General features: G+C 40.8%; 1 protein-coding gene across 2 annotated transcripts in view; it reads right to left on the reverse strand.

The window, feature by feature from the left end:
• The window catches only part of Acf (ATP-dependent chromatin assembly factor large subunit), a 711,969-nt gene that overhangs the window by 152,473 nt on the left and 539,380 nt on the right, over positions 1–20,116 (reverse strand). For both annotated transcript variants that reach the window (XR_011017808.1, XM_068226116.1), the window contains exon 19: positions 5,927–6,066. Coding sequence is in view for 1 of the 2 variants with exons in the window: in XM_068226116.1 (XP_068082217.1) it covers positions 5,927–6,066 (140 nt within the window). In the remaining variant the exon portion in view is untranslated. The remainder of the gene's footprint in view (positions 1–5,926; positions 6,067–20,116) is intronic.

Consider the following 20,116-nt stretch of genomic DNA (forward strand, 5'->3'; position numbering starts at 1 on the left):
GATCTCTGCACATGGTTATGAGGGTGTTTAGGGGATGTAGTAAGGATGTAAAGGAGAGTGCATACAAGTCTCTGGTAAGACCCCAACTAGAGTATGGTTCCAGTGTATGGGACCCTCACCAGGATTACCTGATTCAAGAACTGGAAAAAATCCAAAGAAAAGCAGCTCGATTTGTTCTGGGTGATTTCCGACAAAAGAGTAGCGTCACAAAAATGTTGCAATGTTTGGGTTGGGAAGAATTGAGAGAAAGAAGAAGAGCTGCTCGACTAAGTGGTATGTTCCGAGCTGTCAGCGGAGAGATGGCGTGGAATGACATTAGTAGACGAATAAGTTTGAATGGCGTTTATAAAAGTAGGAAAGATCACAATATGAAGATAAAGTTGGAATTCAAGAGGACAAACTGGGGCAAATATTCATTTATAGGAAGGGGAGTTAGGGATTGGAATAACTTACCACGGGACATGTTCAAAAAATTTCCAATTTCTTTGAAATCATTTCGGAAAAGGCTAGGAAAGCAACAGATAGGGAATCTGCCACCTGGGCGACTGCCCTAAATGCAGATCAGTATTGATTGATTGATTGAATGTGTGAGCTTTTCCGGATTTGATACCGTTACCCGGCCTGCGTCTCGCCACTGATATACAAGGAACATGCTTGATAATGAAACTATTCTACTGCAGTTTTGATGCTGTAGAGTAAAATACCGAGTGAAACTTCTTCACATCCAACAAAGAAATATCTCCGCAATGGTAGGCCTTGGATTTATGGCCGCACATTAGTGTGACAGAAGGTCCAGCCGACGAGTACCGGTGTAATAAACACCCTTTTCACTTTTGAGAATGTGTATGTTTACTAAAATATCATAGGTATTTATGAATGGCCTGCATCGAAAAAGAAAGGGAAGTTCGCTTCTCAACGTGATCGTAGAAGGTAATATCAGAAGCTGCACAAAGCCACAATGGTACGGGCTTTCGGGAACCTAACGTGCACTAGCCGAGATTCAAACTGAGGCCATTTTTGTGAGAGGAGAACACCACGCACTGACTTCATGCAGCAGTGTATGTTTTCTAAAGCTTATTCTAAAATTGCAGTTTCTGATACAGTACTACAATTATGCCGACAAGAGAGCAACGTAATAATAATGCTACTATAAGAAAACATACCTTGATATTTTTGCTTCCTTGCATTTCCACTGCTGTTCGTTACGTAATTTCTTCCTACCCTTGCCAGGGCTACACTGCTCAATACATTTATGATGTAAATCCATTAGTAATAGACAATACACGACACTGTGTCAATACAAATGCTTCCTCTCGCGATCGCGCCAAGAGCTCCTTACGCGTCTGACACAGGGCTGCGTACTGCCTTCCTATTGGCAGGCGGAGATGGCGGGTTATGTTACCTATGTCCAAGCGCAAGGCGTTGGAGATGGTGGAATATGAAAATAACTTCATACTTTGACACTGAATTTCGAACGGTTAGAGCGGGTTTTGATGCGTACTAATAATATACAGCAATGGACATGCCCACAGCAAAATCAAAACGATCTTTATCTCCATTAACGTGAAAACTGGAGATAGGGGTTTTTGAAACTACACGATTCAATATGATGTATAATCCAATGTAACATTGTGCAGTACACTATAATAAGTCCAGAACAATGCATGGGGTGACTAGAATTGTATAGAGAAATATTCACATTGTAAATAAGCTATTGGAAACTCTCGAATTTACAAGAAAAACATGTTATCTCATATCCTTCTAGAAGCCTGGCCAAGCAACGTATATAAAGAGGCAATCTCGTCAGTGAGAGTTGAGTTGTTTTGACGAGACTTGTGTGGATGTCATGTTAGCCAAGTGTTCAAAGTCAAGTATGTGAACTAGTTTTGCTGGGTTGGTAGATGACATGCAACTGTTGCGGTATCCCCTTATTTTTTGTAGTAGTGTTTTGTTTGTCAAGATGGCAGTTCATTAGTGCGTGCATGTGGAAGATGTAAATACAATTTCTAAATAAATAGGGCACACAACTGACAGCATTTTTTGTGCGTCTTTGTGAATACATCAACTGGCGAAGCTTAACACCCACGGATCAAGCGACAAGTACGTCAGTTGCTTGGCTTGTGTGGATGATACAGCAGCTTAGTGCCACACTTTGAAGAGAAGGCAATACCACTCACCAATCTACTCCATAACAACTGCCCGTTCCATTGGACCAGCAAGGAAGAGGCAGCATTCCAAGGCATTAAGGCTGCGATATGCAAAGCTCCCAGTCTAGCCCATCCCGACCCTCAATGGAAGATGTAACTGCAGATGGACACCAGCAACTCCGGCCAAGGAGCAGTGTTATTCCAGGAGAGGAGTGACGGCGGAAGGGACATCGAGTATGCCAGCAGAAAGCCATCTTCCACCGAATGCTACTGCACTGCTGAGAAGGAAGTCTTAGCCGGGGTGTGGGCCATGGGCAAATTCAGAGGCTACTTGGAGGGAAGGGAGTTCCAGCTCTATACAGGTAACGCAGCCCTCAAATGGTTGAACTCTGTCTCTGGCACAAAATCTAAAGTGATGTGATGGGCTCTGTTAATTGTAGAATTAGACTCTGATGTGTGTCATGTCCCAGAACCGACAAACATAGGAGCACCACTGTCGAGAGGGAGTTTCCACAAAATCACCAGAGTGAACCCAATGAACCAGTCCTTATGATCATCAAGAAGGAACTTGATCCGGAAGTAATTAAGCAATGGCAAAACAAGATAAGCCCTGTAGGACCATGACGCAGTGAATTAAGAGACAGAACACCGATAGTCGACTTATCCCGCGGGAATTCAAGATGTGCTACAAGAACTTCCAAGTTGATGGAGGATCCTTAATGTGCAGATCGCACCTCTCCGACATGCCTACAGTAGTGGTGATCCCTAGACAGCATACGATGGACATCCTCGAGAAGTTCCACGACAGCACTGAAGCCGGACATCCAGGATGTGAAGAGACATCAACCTATCCAACGAAGATTCTTCTGGGTCTACATGAAGAAAGATATCCTGGGCTATGTGAAGGAGTGCTACATCTGGGCCTACACCAAGGTGAGCAACAGGAAGGCAGATTCCAGTCAGCAATGAAGATGGCTACAATGCCCTTGGGAGGTCATAACCCTGGACTTGATGGGCCCTTGCCCTATAACACCACAGGGTAAAACAGGACTCCTAGTAATCACCGACCTCTTCACAAGATGGACTGAGGCCTTTCCGATACCAGAAGACACGACGTGACGCATCACGATTCTTCTACAGGATGAGGTATTCAGCCGCAATGGTTATCCACGGTGCATTCAGACAGACAATGGGAGTCAGTTCAAGTCAAGGAAGTGGCAGCAAACAATGACTGAATGGGGTATGGAGCACTGGACCACCCCTATCTAAAACTCAAGGGCCAATCCAACGGAACGACGGAACCATTAGCTAAAAGGATGCTACGGTTCCACCTAATAAATAAAGAACATTGACTGTCGGACCGTCAAATACCACAGTCACTCTCTGCCCTGCGAGGATGTATCAACCGTTTCACTGGCTATTCCCCAGTGGAGCTGTTTGTTGGTAGAAAGCTATAAGGCACCAGGGATGGGGAGATTCGTCCACCACCCATTTCTGGTCAAGATGATGCAGCTGTTTCCCTAGCAGAGTGGCAGCTTAAGCACCAGCAGCACATCGAGGAAAAGCAAGCTTTGGCCGAGAAGAGATCCCTTACCCAGGCCAAGGCTCAACATGTCGAAGAGACTCAGATCTTCCTACCAGTCCAGCAAGTACTGCGACGTAACCACCCAGGCACTAATAAGACTGGAGAATTTCACGCAGGTCTCGCACCTAAGTAGGGTTGGTCCCGTCGAGGAGGATAAGCAGCTGGGCCATGGGATCTACTTACTAAAGACCAACCCTCCTGTCAAGTTCCACGCATCGGAGTTGCAGCAAGTCACCCAACTGCTGTGTATACAGCATAAGCCTGGTACTGACACGGGTCCACCTGGAGAGGCTACTAATGACACAGCACAATCTGGTCATGAGGAGAACGCATGGACTATCATCGAGGAAGAGGCTAGCAGCGAGGCAACAACGACCCCCAATACGGCACAATCCAGTCAAGAGGAGAAGAGGACATGCAGCAATGTCAAGGAAGAGAGAAGATACAATCTACGACCAGGGCAAAGTCAACCAGTGTGATAGACTGTTGAAACTGTCTCATGTTATAGGGGGGATACGGATGCAAGTGTAATGGACTAACATAACTTGGAAACAGTATTCTTTCCCATGGGTAAATAACACAAATATTGATGATTGTAAATAAATTGTATTCAACTGAGCACTTTGTGTGCATCTCTGTGAAAACATCACAAAGCTGGAGATGGAGTTAGTGGTACAAAAGATGAAGATTGGAAAAGCAGCAGGGATGGATGAAATCAGTGTGGAAATGATAAAAGGCTGCTGGAACTGTTGGTATGCAATGGATGAACCGAATACTAAAGTGTATGTGGAAACACAAATGTGTACCAGAAGACTGGAAAAGGGACAAGAAAGTTTGTGGTAACCATAGAGGAATCACACTTATATCACGGGTAGTTAAAATACTGCAAAGGAATTAGAAAGAAGAATGAGAAGAGATATTGAAGGAGAGTTACAAGAGGAACAATATGGTTTCAGAAGTGGAAGATCTACAGTGGACCCAACTTTTAACATGAGACAGCTGCCGGAAAAGAACTGGGAATATGGAAAGGATCTGGTCGTGACTTTCATAGATATAGAAAATGCATATGATAGTATCCCCAGCGAGAAGGTTTGAGAAACCATGGTTAAAAAGGGGACTCACAAGATAAATGTTAGAAATGGTGCATGCAATGTACAACAACTGTGTTAGCAGAGTATTGACCCCAGTTGAAAAGACAGAATGGTTTAGGATTAAGAATGGGCTAAGGCAGTGGAGTGTTCCGTCACCTCATTTTTTTATTACGGCCAGGGTCGAAATTGTAAAGGAAACAAAGGAAGCCTACGGAGAAAAAGAGATGAAGATACTGCTATTTGCAGATGATGTGGTGATCTGGGGAAAGAACAACAAAGAAGTGCAACAAGATATAATGAACAAAAAACTGAGAAGTATGGCATGAAAATCAGTACAGAGAAAAGCAGGACTATGGTGATGTTGAGAGGGGAAAGGCAAGGAAAGGGCACTGTGAAAACTGGAAGCCTGAGTCTGGACATTGTGGACAGCTTTAGATACCTAGAAAGTGAATTAATGCAAAATGCTAGGGTGGACATGGAGATCAACAGGAGGGTACAGCAGGGCAATGCATTCTACCTAAGTGTCAGAAAACTTGTTAGGAGCAAAGAAATACCAAGGAAAAGTAGAGATAATGTACAAAATATACTATGTACCCATACTGACTTATGCAGCTGACACTTGGACTTTGACTAGCAGGCAAGAGAGTAGAATTCAAGCCAGTAAGATGAAATTCCTCAGAAGTATGATAGGAAAGACAAGGAAAGACAGAGTGAGAAATGAAGATGTTAGGAAGGAAGTTGGGATAGGAAAGCTAAATGAGAGAGTTGAAAAGAATAAACTAAGGTGGTTTAGACATGTAAGGAGGATGGAGGAGAATATAATTCCAAGACAGATGCTGGAGGCAAAGTGCAAGGGCAAGAGAGCAAGAGCAAGACCTAGAACAAGATGGACTGAATCAGTGAAGAGCAGCATAACAAGATGAAATTTGGACTGGGACAAGATTGTGGAAGAGGAATGGTGGAAGGAAAGAGGAAGATGGAGAAGTGCCATAGCTACCCCGACCCGGCAGGAACTGGATAAGGGGAAATGATGATGAGCAATACATGGAACATTGTTGGAAAAGCCTAACAATTCAACAAAGTATTTAAAACAAGAAACTCACATTCAATTTTGGCTTCAGGCAATAAGTATGATAGCCTTTATTGCACTCGTCACAAAGTAGCAATTTTTCAGCATCCCCTCTTCGCCTGCATGTTCTGCAGTATGCCTTCAGTACTGACTTCGACCAATAAACGTTGTTATCTGGAAGAGATATTACAAGAGAGATGATTTACTCAGTAATGATACTGATGTGAAACCAAAGTAAAATCAGAACTTACAGTAATATGCAACAAATACTGATGACTATGATAATTCTGAGAAAGAGTCATATACCCTACCACTCATTAATTTCAATACACCATGACTTATCTGGTATTTCAGATATGAACACAAAACAAAATTTATTTCTCCAAAAAAATTTGTACACACTTAAATATAATACAAACAGAATACAGTTGAAACTGGTGAAGACGTCCCTCTCTAGCGAGTTTCCCTGGTTATTACACCATTATTCCTATGTCCCAGGACGTGTCCTATTAAATACATGCTAAAGAAACCTGGATAGAACATTGACGTCTCTCTTTAATACGTTCGTAACTCCCACCATAAAAAATTTCAATTGGCGTTCCCGGCCACGTTGCGCACACAACACGCCGGCGACAACTGGCCTGGGTAAGGACTCACTAGAGAACTAAATTTCACGGCCCTGGAACGCGGTTTTGTGATGGCCTAGAGCTGCAGGGGGCGTCAGTCCCAAGCCAGTCTTATTCTCCTTGTGTCTGACGTGCTGGTGCTTAATTTTACGTTTGTGAGGCCTCTTTTAGATGAGAGGGTTCGACCTGCTTCCATGCTTAGCTGCTGGTCTGCGTAGGCCTAAATTAAGAACCGATTGTTCAAAAAGAATCTTTCAGACAGTGCGGAGGCAGAGAGTAAAAGCGTGCTGGAGAAATGTTCGAGCGGGGAGTCTGCGGTGAGTCATGGTACCACATCCACAGTTACTTGTTGTAGGACATTTTATGCATGTCATCATACACAACAGATCAACTGTGCTCGTGACATCAGTAAAGAACCTCATAATGTATCTATAAGAAAGCAGAAATGGCTTTGTATGATAAACAAAAGTAGGCCCACTCTCACCCACTTGACATAAAGAGTTTTTTCTCATTTTCAATTTAAAAGTTATTCGTGTGCCTTTTTCTTTTCCTGTGTGATGTACAGTGGTTGTTATGGAATCCGAAAGAGACAATGAGAACTTAACTTTAATATCAGAAATACCAGTGGTCTCATGTTTGGGAAGGCATGATATCATTTAGACCAGTTATTGAGAGAGTATCCAAAAAACTGTACCCATCTTCTCTAACGAAATCTGAAGGTCACAGCATGCCTGAACTATTTTTTTTGTATTTTCGTAAGTGTAGCAGGTAAACGAAGGCTATAATGGCCCATATTTATTACTCGCACTGAAAAACATGTTGAAAAAGTTCTGCTGGAAAGTGCAGGGAGTTTTTCACCTTTTGACCCGTTGTGCAGAGTCAGCAGAAGTGGGTGCACCAACGCATACACACAGGCGCATTTTACTCCTGCGTCATCTGAAAGAGGCCTGAGTAACTTGTGTATCTAAATTAGGATTAGTGCACTTACATATACAGCTACTGGTCAGCTTCATTCTCCCAAAGTTCACCTTGGTTTAGGCATATGTTTTCCAGAAATAGATATCAGCTTCTGTTGAAATTCATTCATGTTGCAGACAATAGAGGCCTTGCTGCCCCTAATGAAGCAAATTAAGATCCCTGTGGAAAATTCCAGCCTGGTGTTGACCATGCCAATAAAGTTTCAAGGTACCATTTCACTCCACATCAGCAACTATCTGTTGATGAAATATTTTTTTTTCGCTACAAAGAGACCTGATTTCTATTGAAATGTACTTCAAGAAATGGCAACTGAATCCTAACCCTAACAAAACAGAAATGTCATGTTTTCACCTGAATAATCACCAAGCTGGCACTGAACTTCACATACGTTTTTGTCATCGTGAAGTTCGACACAGCTGGTATCCAAAATATTTGGGCACTACACTTGATCACACACTATCTTACAAACAACATCTTATGAATCTGTCCAAAAAGCTCAAAACACATAGTAGTATCCTTCAGAAATTGTGTGGCTCAAGTTGGGGTTCCTCAGCAAAGAGTAAGATGATCTGCTTTGGGACGGGTTTTCTTGTGTGCTGAGTACTGTGCACCAGTTTGGCTGAATAGCCCATATACAAGACTCATTGATACTCAACCGAATGCTAGCATGCGGTTAATATCTGGTACTATCCAGTCCACACCCCTTTATTGGCTCTCAATACTGTCAGGTACAATGCCACCTGATTTAAGAAGATAAAATGCTCTCATTCGGGAGTACAAGAAGATAGAAATGAACCCTCAACTGCTTGTTTGGATGATATTCCTGTTCTCAAGATAACAAGGCTCAAGTCACGTCGTCCATCTTTGCGTGATGCTGACAAATTGGCTGATTGGAATTTTCACCCTTTAGAAGAATGGAGTCGCTGGAAAGTTGCCACAGACAGTTCCTTACATAACATCTTTCCTGGTGAACGTCATCTACCGCGTAAGATTTGGACCACTCTGAATTGGGTCAGAACAAATCATGGACAATGCAGGGATGCCCTTTATAAGTGGAAATATATTTCATCACCAGAGTGAGACTGAGGTGCCTCTCAGCAGACAATCCCCCATATTGTAAGTGAATGTACACGGCGTTCCTACACATGTAGCCCGAGTGAGTTTTTGGAACCAACAGAGGAAGCCATACAGGCGATCACCCAACTGGACATTCTGCTATAAAACATGTTTCTTGTCTGTATATACTTGTAAATATTATGTACTTGTATATATGTATCTAACTTGTTGCCATATGCCAATAAAAGTAATAACCTGACATCACATTAGGTCATGACTTTCTGGTGGAATATAAAGTGATCCTAGACTATGCAGTTCATGAAGTCTTTTTATGAAAAGACAGACGTTTCAGGGTCGCCCGGCATGATGGAAATCCATAATACCAATATAAATGGTCCGTTATTGGACATTATAAATTTTCCAACTAACTCATTTCTGGTTGCCAGCGTTTCGTCCCAGTGTGCTAAGTTGGGCTCATCAGTTGGTAAATAGCACACCCACCAAGACGCATGGCTAGTGCATACTGCGGAGGCCACTGCATAGGCTACCTGTAGCCACCGGCAGTGCCAATGCACTATGAGACTAGTCTCATTACCAAAAATTGATGCCTGCCTGGCCATCAGATTCCCTATGGGAATCAACATCTATATCACATGATGGAAATCTATGGACTCGCAAGGATGTGGAAGTTGACGTAGACCTGGGAGATATCCAGTTAACGCATCTTTAACCAAGTGAAGAAGAGGAGTTGAGACGCGCCTTAAAGGACTTCCCGGAAGTCATCACCAGTAAAATAGGACGGACTACCACAATAATGCACACCAATGAATGCAGGTCTTCCTCACCCATCGAGCAACGTCCATATCCAGGATAAGCACAACCTTGTCATTCAGAAGATTCGGGAGATAGAAGGGCAAGGTCTCATCGAGGCCTCTACATCCTGTTCGGCTTCGCCTTTCGTCCTACCGATAAAGAAGTATCGACTATGTGTGGAATTCTGCAGGTTGAACAAGAAGACCGTTAGTGACACCTACCCCATGCCTGACCTGAAAGACTTACCGAAACAAGTAAGTGAGTTAAGGATTTTCAACACACTGGATCTCAACTCTGGATAGTGGCAAGTGGAGGTCGAGGAAAATTCTAGACCACTGACCGTCTTAATGACACCGAGAGGATTGTACCAGTTTACAGTAATGCCTTTTGGATTGAAGAATGCTCCTGCAACCTTCGTACAATTGATGGTTACGGTATTGTCAGGATATCATAATCCATAAGTTTCATTTCCGTATTGATTATATTCACAAATATGGAGTTTTGAAGCTTCCACCTAATTAATACATATATTTATATATTATTGTTCTACAGTACAGGTTTCGACCTTGTGAAGGTCATCTTCAGCTGACAATCATAACATACAATTAAAACATAACAATAAGAATGTCACATGATATGGGTAAAAAAACAAATGTTCTAGTTTAAATAATCGTCTACATTAACTGACAGTAAATATGTTGGAAGATAGTCCGCCTAGTCAATACAATTAATTTATTTTCCAGCTAACTCATTTCAGGTTGCCAGCGTTTCGTCCCAGTGTGTTAAGTTGTACTGACTAGGCGGACTATCTTCGAACATATTTACTGTTACTAAGTCAATACGGATCCAATCCCGACCATCATGGTCAAGATTATTAATATATTAACTGATATAATAATTAAAACTTAACATTACTATATGTACATGAATGATGTGTGTTAAAATACATTTTTTTTTTTAAGGTGCCACATAGTATGGGTAAAAACTTATCAATTTGCAAATGTTTTTAGTCTTATCTTCCTCTGCGTTAATCGGTATGAGAGTTAAAACTATGCAATACTATTAAGTGCGCAGGTGATATATGTTGAATGTACAATATTCTTAAATTGTGAAGTGTCCACTGTTTCACATTAAAACTTATAACTAGATGAATAAAACATTTTGAAGTACAGATTAATTCTTGCGTCGTGTTTTATATGCGACTATGTTATGATATAATATGATCAGCCGTGTTCGTCTACTGGTGGCATAATAGTACGAGTTTCTTGAAGTAATATGAACACTTATGTTGAAATCAGGTAGTTGTCCAGTGTTTGGTGTGGGACTTCGTCGATACATACACAAAGCTTATAGTTTATGTTAAGACTGGTTGACCATAAAATTTGACAGAATACGGTATATAAATGTAGATAAGTCGTCGTTTTAGCGACGTGCTTCCCTAGTCTTTATGTTATTTGATTTTGTCAAATGTCAATATTGTCCCCTTCAAAATTGGCAAAATCATTTATTGGAAAGCATTTATTTCTACTGTGTGTTGAAATATTATTTTATGAACCAGGAAGGGAGTTTTATCACGTCGAGTTGACTGAGCGAGATACGCCAGGTGGCTGGGAATTCCACTCAAGGCCAGGCGAGGGGAGAACGCAGAGACAGCTAGCCAAATAACCTTGGAATCAGCCGTGAACGACACGTGACCAGGCTGAATGTGTGTCAAGTGCTCGATCGATAATTGTGGAGGTGCATGACGTCTGACTTTTTTGCTAGGGGCTTTACGTCGCACCGACACAGATAGGTCTTATGGCGACGATGGGATAGGAAAGGCCTAGGAGTTGGAAGGAAGCGGCCGTGGCCTTAATTAAGGTACAGCCCCAGCATTTGCCTGGTGTGAAAATGGGAAACCACGGAAAACCATTTTCAGGGCTGCCGATAGTGGGATTCGAACCTACTATCTCCCGGATGCAAGCTCACAGCCGCGCGCCTCTACGCGCACGGCCAACTCGCCCGGTTGACGTCTGACTATGGCAGCCAATCAAGCGATTAATTTGGTGCTAAGTTAATAAATTAACCAATCGCTTATGAGGAAAGGACGCACCCCTGTCTTAAGACAGTGAATAATGGATTTTCCTAGGGAAAATTTTCACAGAAATTTCTACCTCTGAACACGTCTTGTGGAGGATTACTCTAGCTTCAACAGCGGACGGAAGAAGACGTATTTCGCTTACTGAGAAGAATTACTCTAGCTTCGACTACAGGCAGAAGAAGGCGCACTTCGCTTGCCAGGGAACTTCGTCATTCAGAGTCTACAACTGGTTACAACTGCAGTTCAGATGTTTGCGGATTCCACCTATAATTCAGCAGATTTTAAAAGTTAAGTTTTCTTGTCATCTTATCAGACATCGGTGTGAGTTTTGGACCTTGTCTTAGACGTGATTTTTAGTTTCAGCTTCACAAGATTTCCACTGAAGAGGTCACCGGTTCGAGTTCGAGTCAGGATGTCAGTCTTCTTTCTTCGTGAACGGAGTGATTTCCAGCGCGCCAGCATGTCTCCAATGCACGAGTAAAATGTAAGGCAGTCCAGACGGGCGTGACGAGGATCGATGGTGCGTAAGGTGATAATGCACTAGGTCATCAGCCCGAGTTCTACAACCGACAGTCACCACCAAGTAATATTTAAACTTTGTTATTCTTTCTTTCCTTTTGTAAAGTAATTTGAATGACATAGCCTCTACTTATTTGTTTAGACATTTTCTATTAGTTAGAATTTTTCCATCTCTTCTTTCTTGGTGATGGTAGATTGAGGATGAGTGAGTATTTGGACCTATTAGTTTGCTTTGAGTGGATGTCTTCGAGAAGTGTTTCAACTGTCCCGAGTTCATTGTGGCAGGAGAAATAAGTGTAAATTGACCCCAACGTTAAACTTGAACTATTTGAATATTTTTGACTTTTAATAAGATCAAATGGGACAGAAATTCCGTGGGTTCTATCATGTCAGAGTTCATTCTTCAATTATGCGACATATGGTTGAGTTTTGTGTGCAATAGAGTCATCTGAAATATTATTGTGTAGTAGCTTCCGCACGTATGATCTTGCGCGGCCAGTAATAATAATAATAATAATATTAAAAATAATTTAACTAAATTATCGCGTAAAAGAACACCTAAGGTCATGAGCATAATATTAGTTATCATTGAAAATGGTTGATGTGCGCTCATTATTGTAATTTAGGCCTGGGAAATGGCAGTATCTGACCGATACAATTTGTTATATATTTGCTGTGCTGTGATGATTAGTTGATTGATTGATGGATATTATTGAATTCAGCAGTTGAGCTGTGCATCCATTAATGAGTCAATGATGGAATAAATATGTTACTTGATGTAATGTCTTCGTTATGAGTGCAGATTAATCGAGAATCACAATTATAGTGGAGAAGTAAAAATAAATGTCGTAGCTCATGAACCGCGTGCGCGGAATGTTTATTCTGGCCTATGTTTAAGCGATTTATCGATGATTTTTTGGATGATTTTGTGTTCGTAAATTTTCTCTAAACGTTGTCGTATAACTGTGTTCTATAATTAAGTGATAATCCTTGCTCTGTCACATTTCCCAGTTGATGAGAGGAGGTCACCACGATAGTGTCATCATGAGAATAAACTTCCTAACTTTGTCTAATCATAAAAATTAATAATCAAGGGCTAGCGTTCGTGTAAATATGTATATAATATTTTCGTGTATCCTTGTGTGAGTGTAGTATGTGTGATTTGACTGTGTTTTGCTTAATGTAAGTTTATAATCCAGATTTGTGATGATGCTCTTCATTATTTTGTGGAATTTTCGGCCTAATTTACGCCAACTTTAGTGGTTCACCATTTGAATGAATTCAAACCTTTAGTGAATTTTATTCGTTTTTAAGGAGGAATAGGATCTTATTTAACGAATACACATGAATAAGTATAGGCCATGTCAGTGGATTGAACTCGCAAAGTCGAAAATTGTAAGAATAATTTAATTAATTGTTTCGAGTAACGGATAAATGTAAATTGACATGAGGTCAAGTTCCGAGCTATTATGTAAGAAGCAACTACTAAATAATTATAAAGTTGAGTTTATTAATTAATTTAAAAGTCAAGGAAGACGACTTAACTATAATTTTATAAGAGAAAAATTTTTATTTAATTTTCAAAGAGAAATGAAAATGATCATTTTCAAATTTGTTTAAAATCAAATCCATGAAGGAAGGAAGTTTATTTTCAAATTACTAAATTATAAATGAGAGAGGTCATCTCAAATTAATTATTATTAATTATTTAATTAATTTTTCACTAAAAATATGAATATTATATTTGCAGATACAGGCATTTCCTGTTTCGTTTACCGATGAAGTATCTATGTGGCTACGACATAAAAGAGGACAATCATATAAACAAAATACCTAGATTTTGTTAATTATTGTATAATTTATGAAGAGCAGTAGTTGTAATAAATGTCTAAAACCTATTTAGCTTTCTCTCATTTGCCACTAGTTCATTATCTATCCCTGCACTTTAAAATTTTCGCACAGCCGATAAGCGAACGATCTACACCCTGGAGATCTTCGCTCACCGGCCGAGCTGAGCCCGGCATGACGGGTGCAATATGTAATACTTGATTTCAACATATCTTGTGTTTTTTGGTTAGCGTGTAAGCTTCTTTCTTCACTTGTGTTGTAGGACATATTTTGTATCTGTAAATAGAAATAAAGTGTAAGAAATGTTGTGCCTGCCAAGATGGAATGTTTGTTTGAAGTTGGAATGGGTGTGCATATACTTACCGTTGATGTTGACACTTTGATGTGTGCTATTCGGCAGCACGTCGAGCACTCTTCCGTGTTTGTCTGAAGTTGCTGCTTGTGGCTGCGGAGGGGAAGTTCGGAGGGGTAGGAGGAGTGGCTGTTGAGGAAGTGGGACTGGAGCGGGGGGTGTCTTCTGGCAGTTCTTTTATGTGTATTGGGTCCTGTTTTTTTATTCTTTTTAGGTAACTGTTTTTTAGGAAAGGGATGACAGCATTGAAAATAATGTTAACTTTATCTGTAACTAGCTGATGTACCCGTGCTTCGCTACGGGATTCTCAGAAAGACTGACTTGGTGGTTTTCCTAACTGAATTCAACATAGGTCTTTACAAAAACGTCAGTAGGAATGTAGTGATTGAAAGCAATGTTATCATATAAAATATTCGATCAAATTACAACCGCACACTTTCTCACTTTCAACGAACAGTACTACGGTGCCGATCTAAGAGTCCTAAGTTCCAGAGCTGGAAAAACCAGGTCGCAGACTGCCGTGAACACTCCTGTCATTATTCCGTTAAATATGCACACTACTCATTCCAGTCAGTGCCTCAGAGTAGAGATTGAATAGCTCGAATAGTATGATGAACCAGTGAGTTACGTACCAGATATATCGTAAAATGTATGAACCAGAGGAATGGCATGCTAGAGAAGAAAGTCATCTTACTCCCCAGCTACGTCCCGCCAATATACAGGCAGGCTGTTACAGTCGGTACGACCAGGCGAGTTGCCTGTGTGGTTAGGGGTGCGCAGCTGTGAGCTTGCATCCGGGAGATAGTGGATTCGAACCCCACTGCCGGCATCCCTAAAGATGGTATTCCGTGGTTTCCCATTTTAACACCAGACTGTACCTTAAAGCCTTGGCCGCATCTTTCACACCCCTATTCCTTTCCTATCCCATCGCCGCCATAAGACCTACCTGTGTCGGTGCGACGTAAAGCAAATTTAAAGAACCTCGGTACGCTGCAGTAATTCTATCTATCGGGGATGAGTGGAAACAGAAGACAAAAAGCACATCAAAACAAACAATGGTCAATGTAATGTTATTGTTGATAAAGTTTATGAGCTTTCTATATTGCAGGCCTTCACATTAGTTTTCTTTCGACTCTGTGATATTAGGGTGTCTTACAAAATTATTTATATCGTAGACTGTAGTTCCTTATTCTCAGAATTAACGTACCGATTTTCACTAAATTCTGTTTACCCATTTTCTCGTGACTCGGAGCTGATATGGACTTAGTAACAAAAATCCAAATTCATTAATATCTCTGATTATATGCGGTACGGTAACAATGTATAAGACATAGGTGATCGGAAATTTGATAACTTCTTACATAACTACTACTAACTTATGACATAACTAAAGTTATGTTAGTCATCTAGTATTTATCGATACGACCACTAATAACATAAGTAACTTATTTGAGAATTACATTTCAGGCCTTCCCCTAAACTACCATTTCACTCAACGTGCATAAAATAATTTGTAGCCTAGATTGCAGTGGTTCATCACCCGACATTACATACCGATTTTCATTAAATTCTCTTCAGCAGTTTTCTATTGATGCGTGTACATACATACATACATACATACATACATACATACATACAGACAGAAATTACGGAAAAGTAAAAAATGCATTTCCTTGTTACTGTGGACATGACAGATACAGAAATATCATTCATTTCAAATTCTCAGCAATGCACAGGCAAAACAGTTATTTTATATATAGATTACATTTCAGTCCTTCCCCTGAACTACCATTTCACTCAGTGTAATAACATTATTGATAGCCTAGATTAAAGGGACCTATTCCCCGACTTTGCATACCAATTTTCGTGAAGATACGACCACCAATAAAATAAATATTTGACAATTAAATTTTAGGCCTTCCCCTAAACTACCATTTTTCTCAGCATGTATAGCCTATATTGTAGCGAATTATTTGCCATCTTTGTCTAGTGATTTTCATTAATACACGACCACTAACATAAATATTTGAGAATAAATTTTCAGGCCTTCCCCTAAACTACCGTTTCACTCAGCGTGATTAAAATAATTTATAGCCTAGATTGTAGCGGTTCATCACCCGGACTTTACATTCCGACTTTCATTAAATTCTCTTCAGCCGTTTTCTCGTGATGTGTGTACATACATACATACATACATACATACAGACAGAAATTATGGAAAAGTAAAAAATGCATTTTCTTGTTACTGTGGACATGACCGATACAGAAATACCATTCTTTTCAAATTCTGAGCAATGTACAGACAAAACTCTTATTTTACATATATAGATTTCATTTAAATTGAAATTTGGATTGGCGTATTGATCTAAGTTGATACAGAATTCTTCCACTGTATTGAGTAAGGGGCTCTTGGAGTTAGTGCTTAGAATTTGCATATCGTTTTTGTAATTTCCAAAAAATAATAAAAAATATATATTAAATACCAGTGACTAAAGTAAGTGTAAATAACAAGACAGTGGGCGCCACCTGTAAAACAATTGCAGGAATATATAACTATGTAGAGCAATGAGTAACTCTCTCTCCCAAGGCGACGGTCATCAGGCTGACGAAGCTCCAGACTTACTTTATAACCTTACCTGTTTACCCCTGAAATTAGATGTAGGTAGCATGCCAGGTTCAACCTCACTCCACTGATAAAAAGATTTACTGCAAGTTTGATACCAGAACTTTACTCCCAAAATAATAAACAAAATATAAAGAATACCACAATAATCATCACTTAAAGAGACCACCTCCTGATTGCCGTCCACAAAGGCAACGTACAAACAACTACGACCAACATTAATCATTACTTCAAGAGACCTACTCGTTTGTCATTTACAAAGGCAAATATACACACTACTAATAACAACCAAATCATTACTTGACGAGACCACCTCATTTGTCATTTACAAAGGCAAATATACACACTACAAACCATCAATAAAATTATTGATACTATATATACATTTCTTAACATACCTCCAGGTAAGAGTCGCACTGCACTCTACTTTTGCAGATCAAAAATCGTATTCTGGTAGAGAAAAGTATGATGACTTTCTCTACGTACGGATGCAACCTTCTTTACGAAGAGCATCCCTAACCTTATTTACACACTTCATCGACGTCTTGAGTTCTTCTCGAGTGCCGCACAGGTTGGTGTAACGCCTCAGGTTTCTGCAACTGAAAGTGGATACTCGGCCGACGATTTCCTTGACCAAGAATCAGCTCTGTGCTCAAACACACATCCACTACCGAATCTCGATTCTGTACGCATCACCACATCCACTGTACATAATCTCGTCGAAGAATTGTAGTCCAACTATTATACAGAGTTGGAGTTACAAATAAACACTTAAGTAGCGTCTCTGACCTAACAGCCACCAGAAACTCATTAGCATCAGCAACATATAGCGTGCTCACTCCGAAAACGATACTCAAGAACAATACAACATTGCCTAGGACTATGTGCAAAGTAACTCCCGCGCGCCGGTCCAAGTGAGAAACACACAGAATCAGAGACAAAAACAGCATTAGGATCTTGCCGCACACGCGTACCTGCTTATATAGGCTTGCTACACGTGGCTATAGCGCCCTGGAAAGTTTATAGGTAGTAAGGCTCTCACAGGCACTTCTTGACGCGTCACTCACTCAACCCAACCTCGCTTAAAACAAAGCCCTCGTATTGGCTATCGTGCGTCTGATGTGACCGTTAGGAGTGGGGAGAGTGTGCTGTAAGATATTTCCCGCCGCTTCGTCAGTAACTCTCACGATGTCGGAACAATAGGTGCACGCTTCCAATGCGCAACACGTAATTATAAAATTTCTTGCTTGCGAAGGCGTTACAGCGGCAGAAATTTGCCAGACATTGACTGCACACTTCAGTGATCGAACATTGTCAAGGACACGTGTGTTTGCCTGGCATAAAAAGTGCAAGGAAGGAAGAGAACATGCAGAAAATTAGCAACACGATTGCCGTCTTCGGACCAGCATTACAGATGAAAACATTTGTGCGGGTAAAGACATTATTGACAACGATCAACGGGCGAGAGTATCAGAAATTGCAGAACAAGTCAGAATCAGTTATGGGAGCTCTCAAGAAATCAGCACAAATGACCTACAGTTCCGTAAAGTGTGTTCCAGATGGGTCTCTCATGTTTTGACCGAAAAACTGAAGTTGAGACGTTTGGAGGTCTGTCAGAGGCTTACAGCAAGGTTTGCAGAAGGTGATGCATTTTTGAGTCAGATCGTCACCTACGACGAAACATGGATCCACCACTACACTCCTGAATCCAAACAAGCCAGTAAAGAGTGGCAGAGGAAAGTGGAGGCAGCACCAGTTAAACCCAAGACTCTACTGTCAGTTGGCAAGGTCGTTGCAAATATTTTTTTTTTTTTGACCAGCGAGGTATTTTGCTGATTGATTTTTTGTATGAGCGACAAACAATCAATGCTGCTTACTACTGCGAACTGTCAAAGAAGGCGAGGGTTGCACATCGCCACAAAAGACGAGACCAACCGATTCGACAGGTCATCATCCTCCACGACAATGCGCACCTCCATGCTGTGGCTCTAACTGTCTCCAAGATACAGGAAAGGCACTGGACTACACTTGATCATCCTCCTTACACCCAGGACTGATCGCCCTGCGATTTCCACTTGTTCAAACCACATAAAGAAGCTCTAGGAGGGTAACGATTTGAAGATGACGAGAGTGTGGAAGACTTTGTGCGCAACTGGCTGGTGACATGACCCTGTTCTTTATACGATGAGGGCATCGAAAAGCTGCCCGTATGCTGGGACAAGTGCATTTCCAAAGCAGGAAACAATGTGGAAAAATAAATTGTAATTGCCTTGTGTTTTTCAATAAGTGAATTTAAATAATGAATAAAACCCCATTTATATTTGATCCCCCCCCCTCGTATTTCTTTGCTTAAGGAAGTGTAACTATGGTATTGTATTACATTGTATCTACAGGGAATTAGATGTAAATTTTTAGGTGTGTTGAAATTAATGAGCGGTAGGGTATATAAACATGATAAAATTAACACAATTACAAGTCTCTGTGGTAAAGCACATCAGTCTTGTATTATAGGTTCCGTTATTCCCCTGTGTATCATTCCTATCCTTCATATCAACTGCTCATCATTCCTTTTCTCATAAATGTTGCTGAAAATTAGTTTTCTGAGTGTGTTGTTGACCATCCTTATAATGTGAACAAACAATGTAACTTTCCTCTCCACAACAGCTGAATCAGTAATTATTTTTCTTTCTTCTTTCTTGTACAAGTCTTCATTCCTCTTGGCTCTAAACTTGCCTTTCACTGTTCTGAATGTTCCTCAAATATGTTCAATATCCTACTTTTGCTCTTATATACGAGGGTTGGGGCAGAAGTCATGGCAACTGTTTTCTTTCTTGAAGATAACAGTCCGGTTGGAAAATGAGACATATACAGACGAAAGGACAAGGTGTTAACTACAGGTGTGGACAATGAATAGCACTGAAATATAGTAACACACTAATATATTATGGTAGTATACAGGGCAATATGGCCTTTCCGGTGCAAAAGAATGACAACACAGTACACATAAAGTTGACATAACAAACCTGGGCCCAAAGACCCTCAAAGTAGTCCCCTGCTACTAACACCACATGCTGCCAACGATGTGAGAGGCGCTGAATACCATTTGCCTCAGCATTTGCTGCCCCATGTGTGAATCGGGTCACCTGTTGGCACACAGCATCAGCAAGGCCTCTCGTGTTGCAAACTGCCTAACACGTAGTGGTTCCTTAATCTTTCGAATGAGATCGAAGTCACAGGGCGAAATGTCGGAAGAGTGCGGTGGGTGCTCCAATTATTCCCATCCCCAACGTCACAGTAGCTGCCCTATACACTCTGCTTTATGTGGTTTT

The sequence above is a fragment of the Anabrus simplex genome, chromosome 2 (assembly GCF_040414725.1).
Source record: "Anabrus simplex isolate iqAnaSimp1 chromosome 2, ASM4041472v1, whole genome shotgun sequence".
Classification (NCBI taxonomy): Eukaryota; Metazoa; Arthropoda; class Insecta; order Orthoptera; family Tettigoniidae; genus Anabrus; species Anabrus simplex.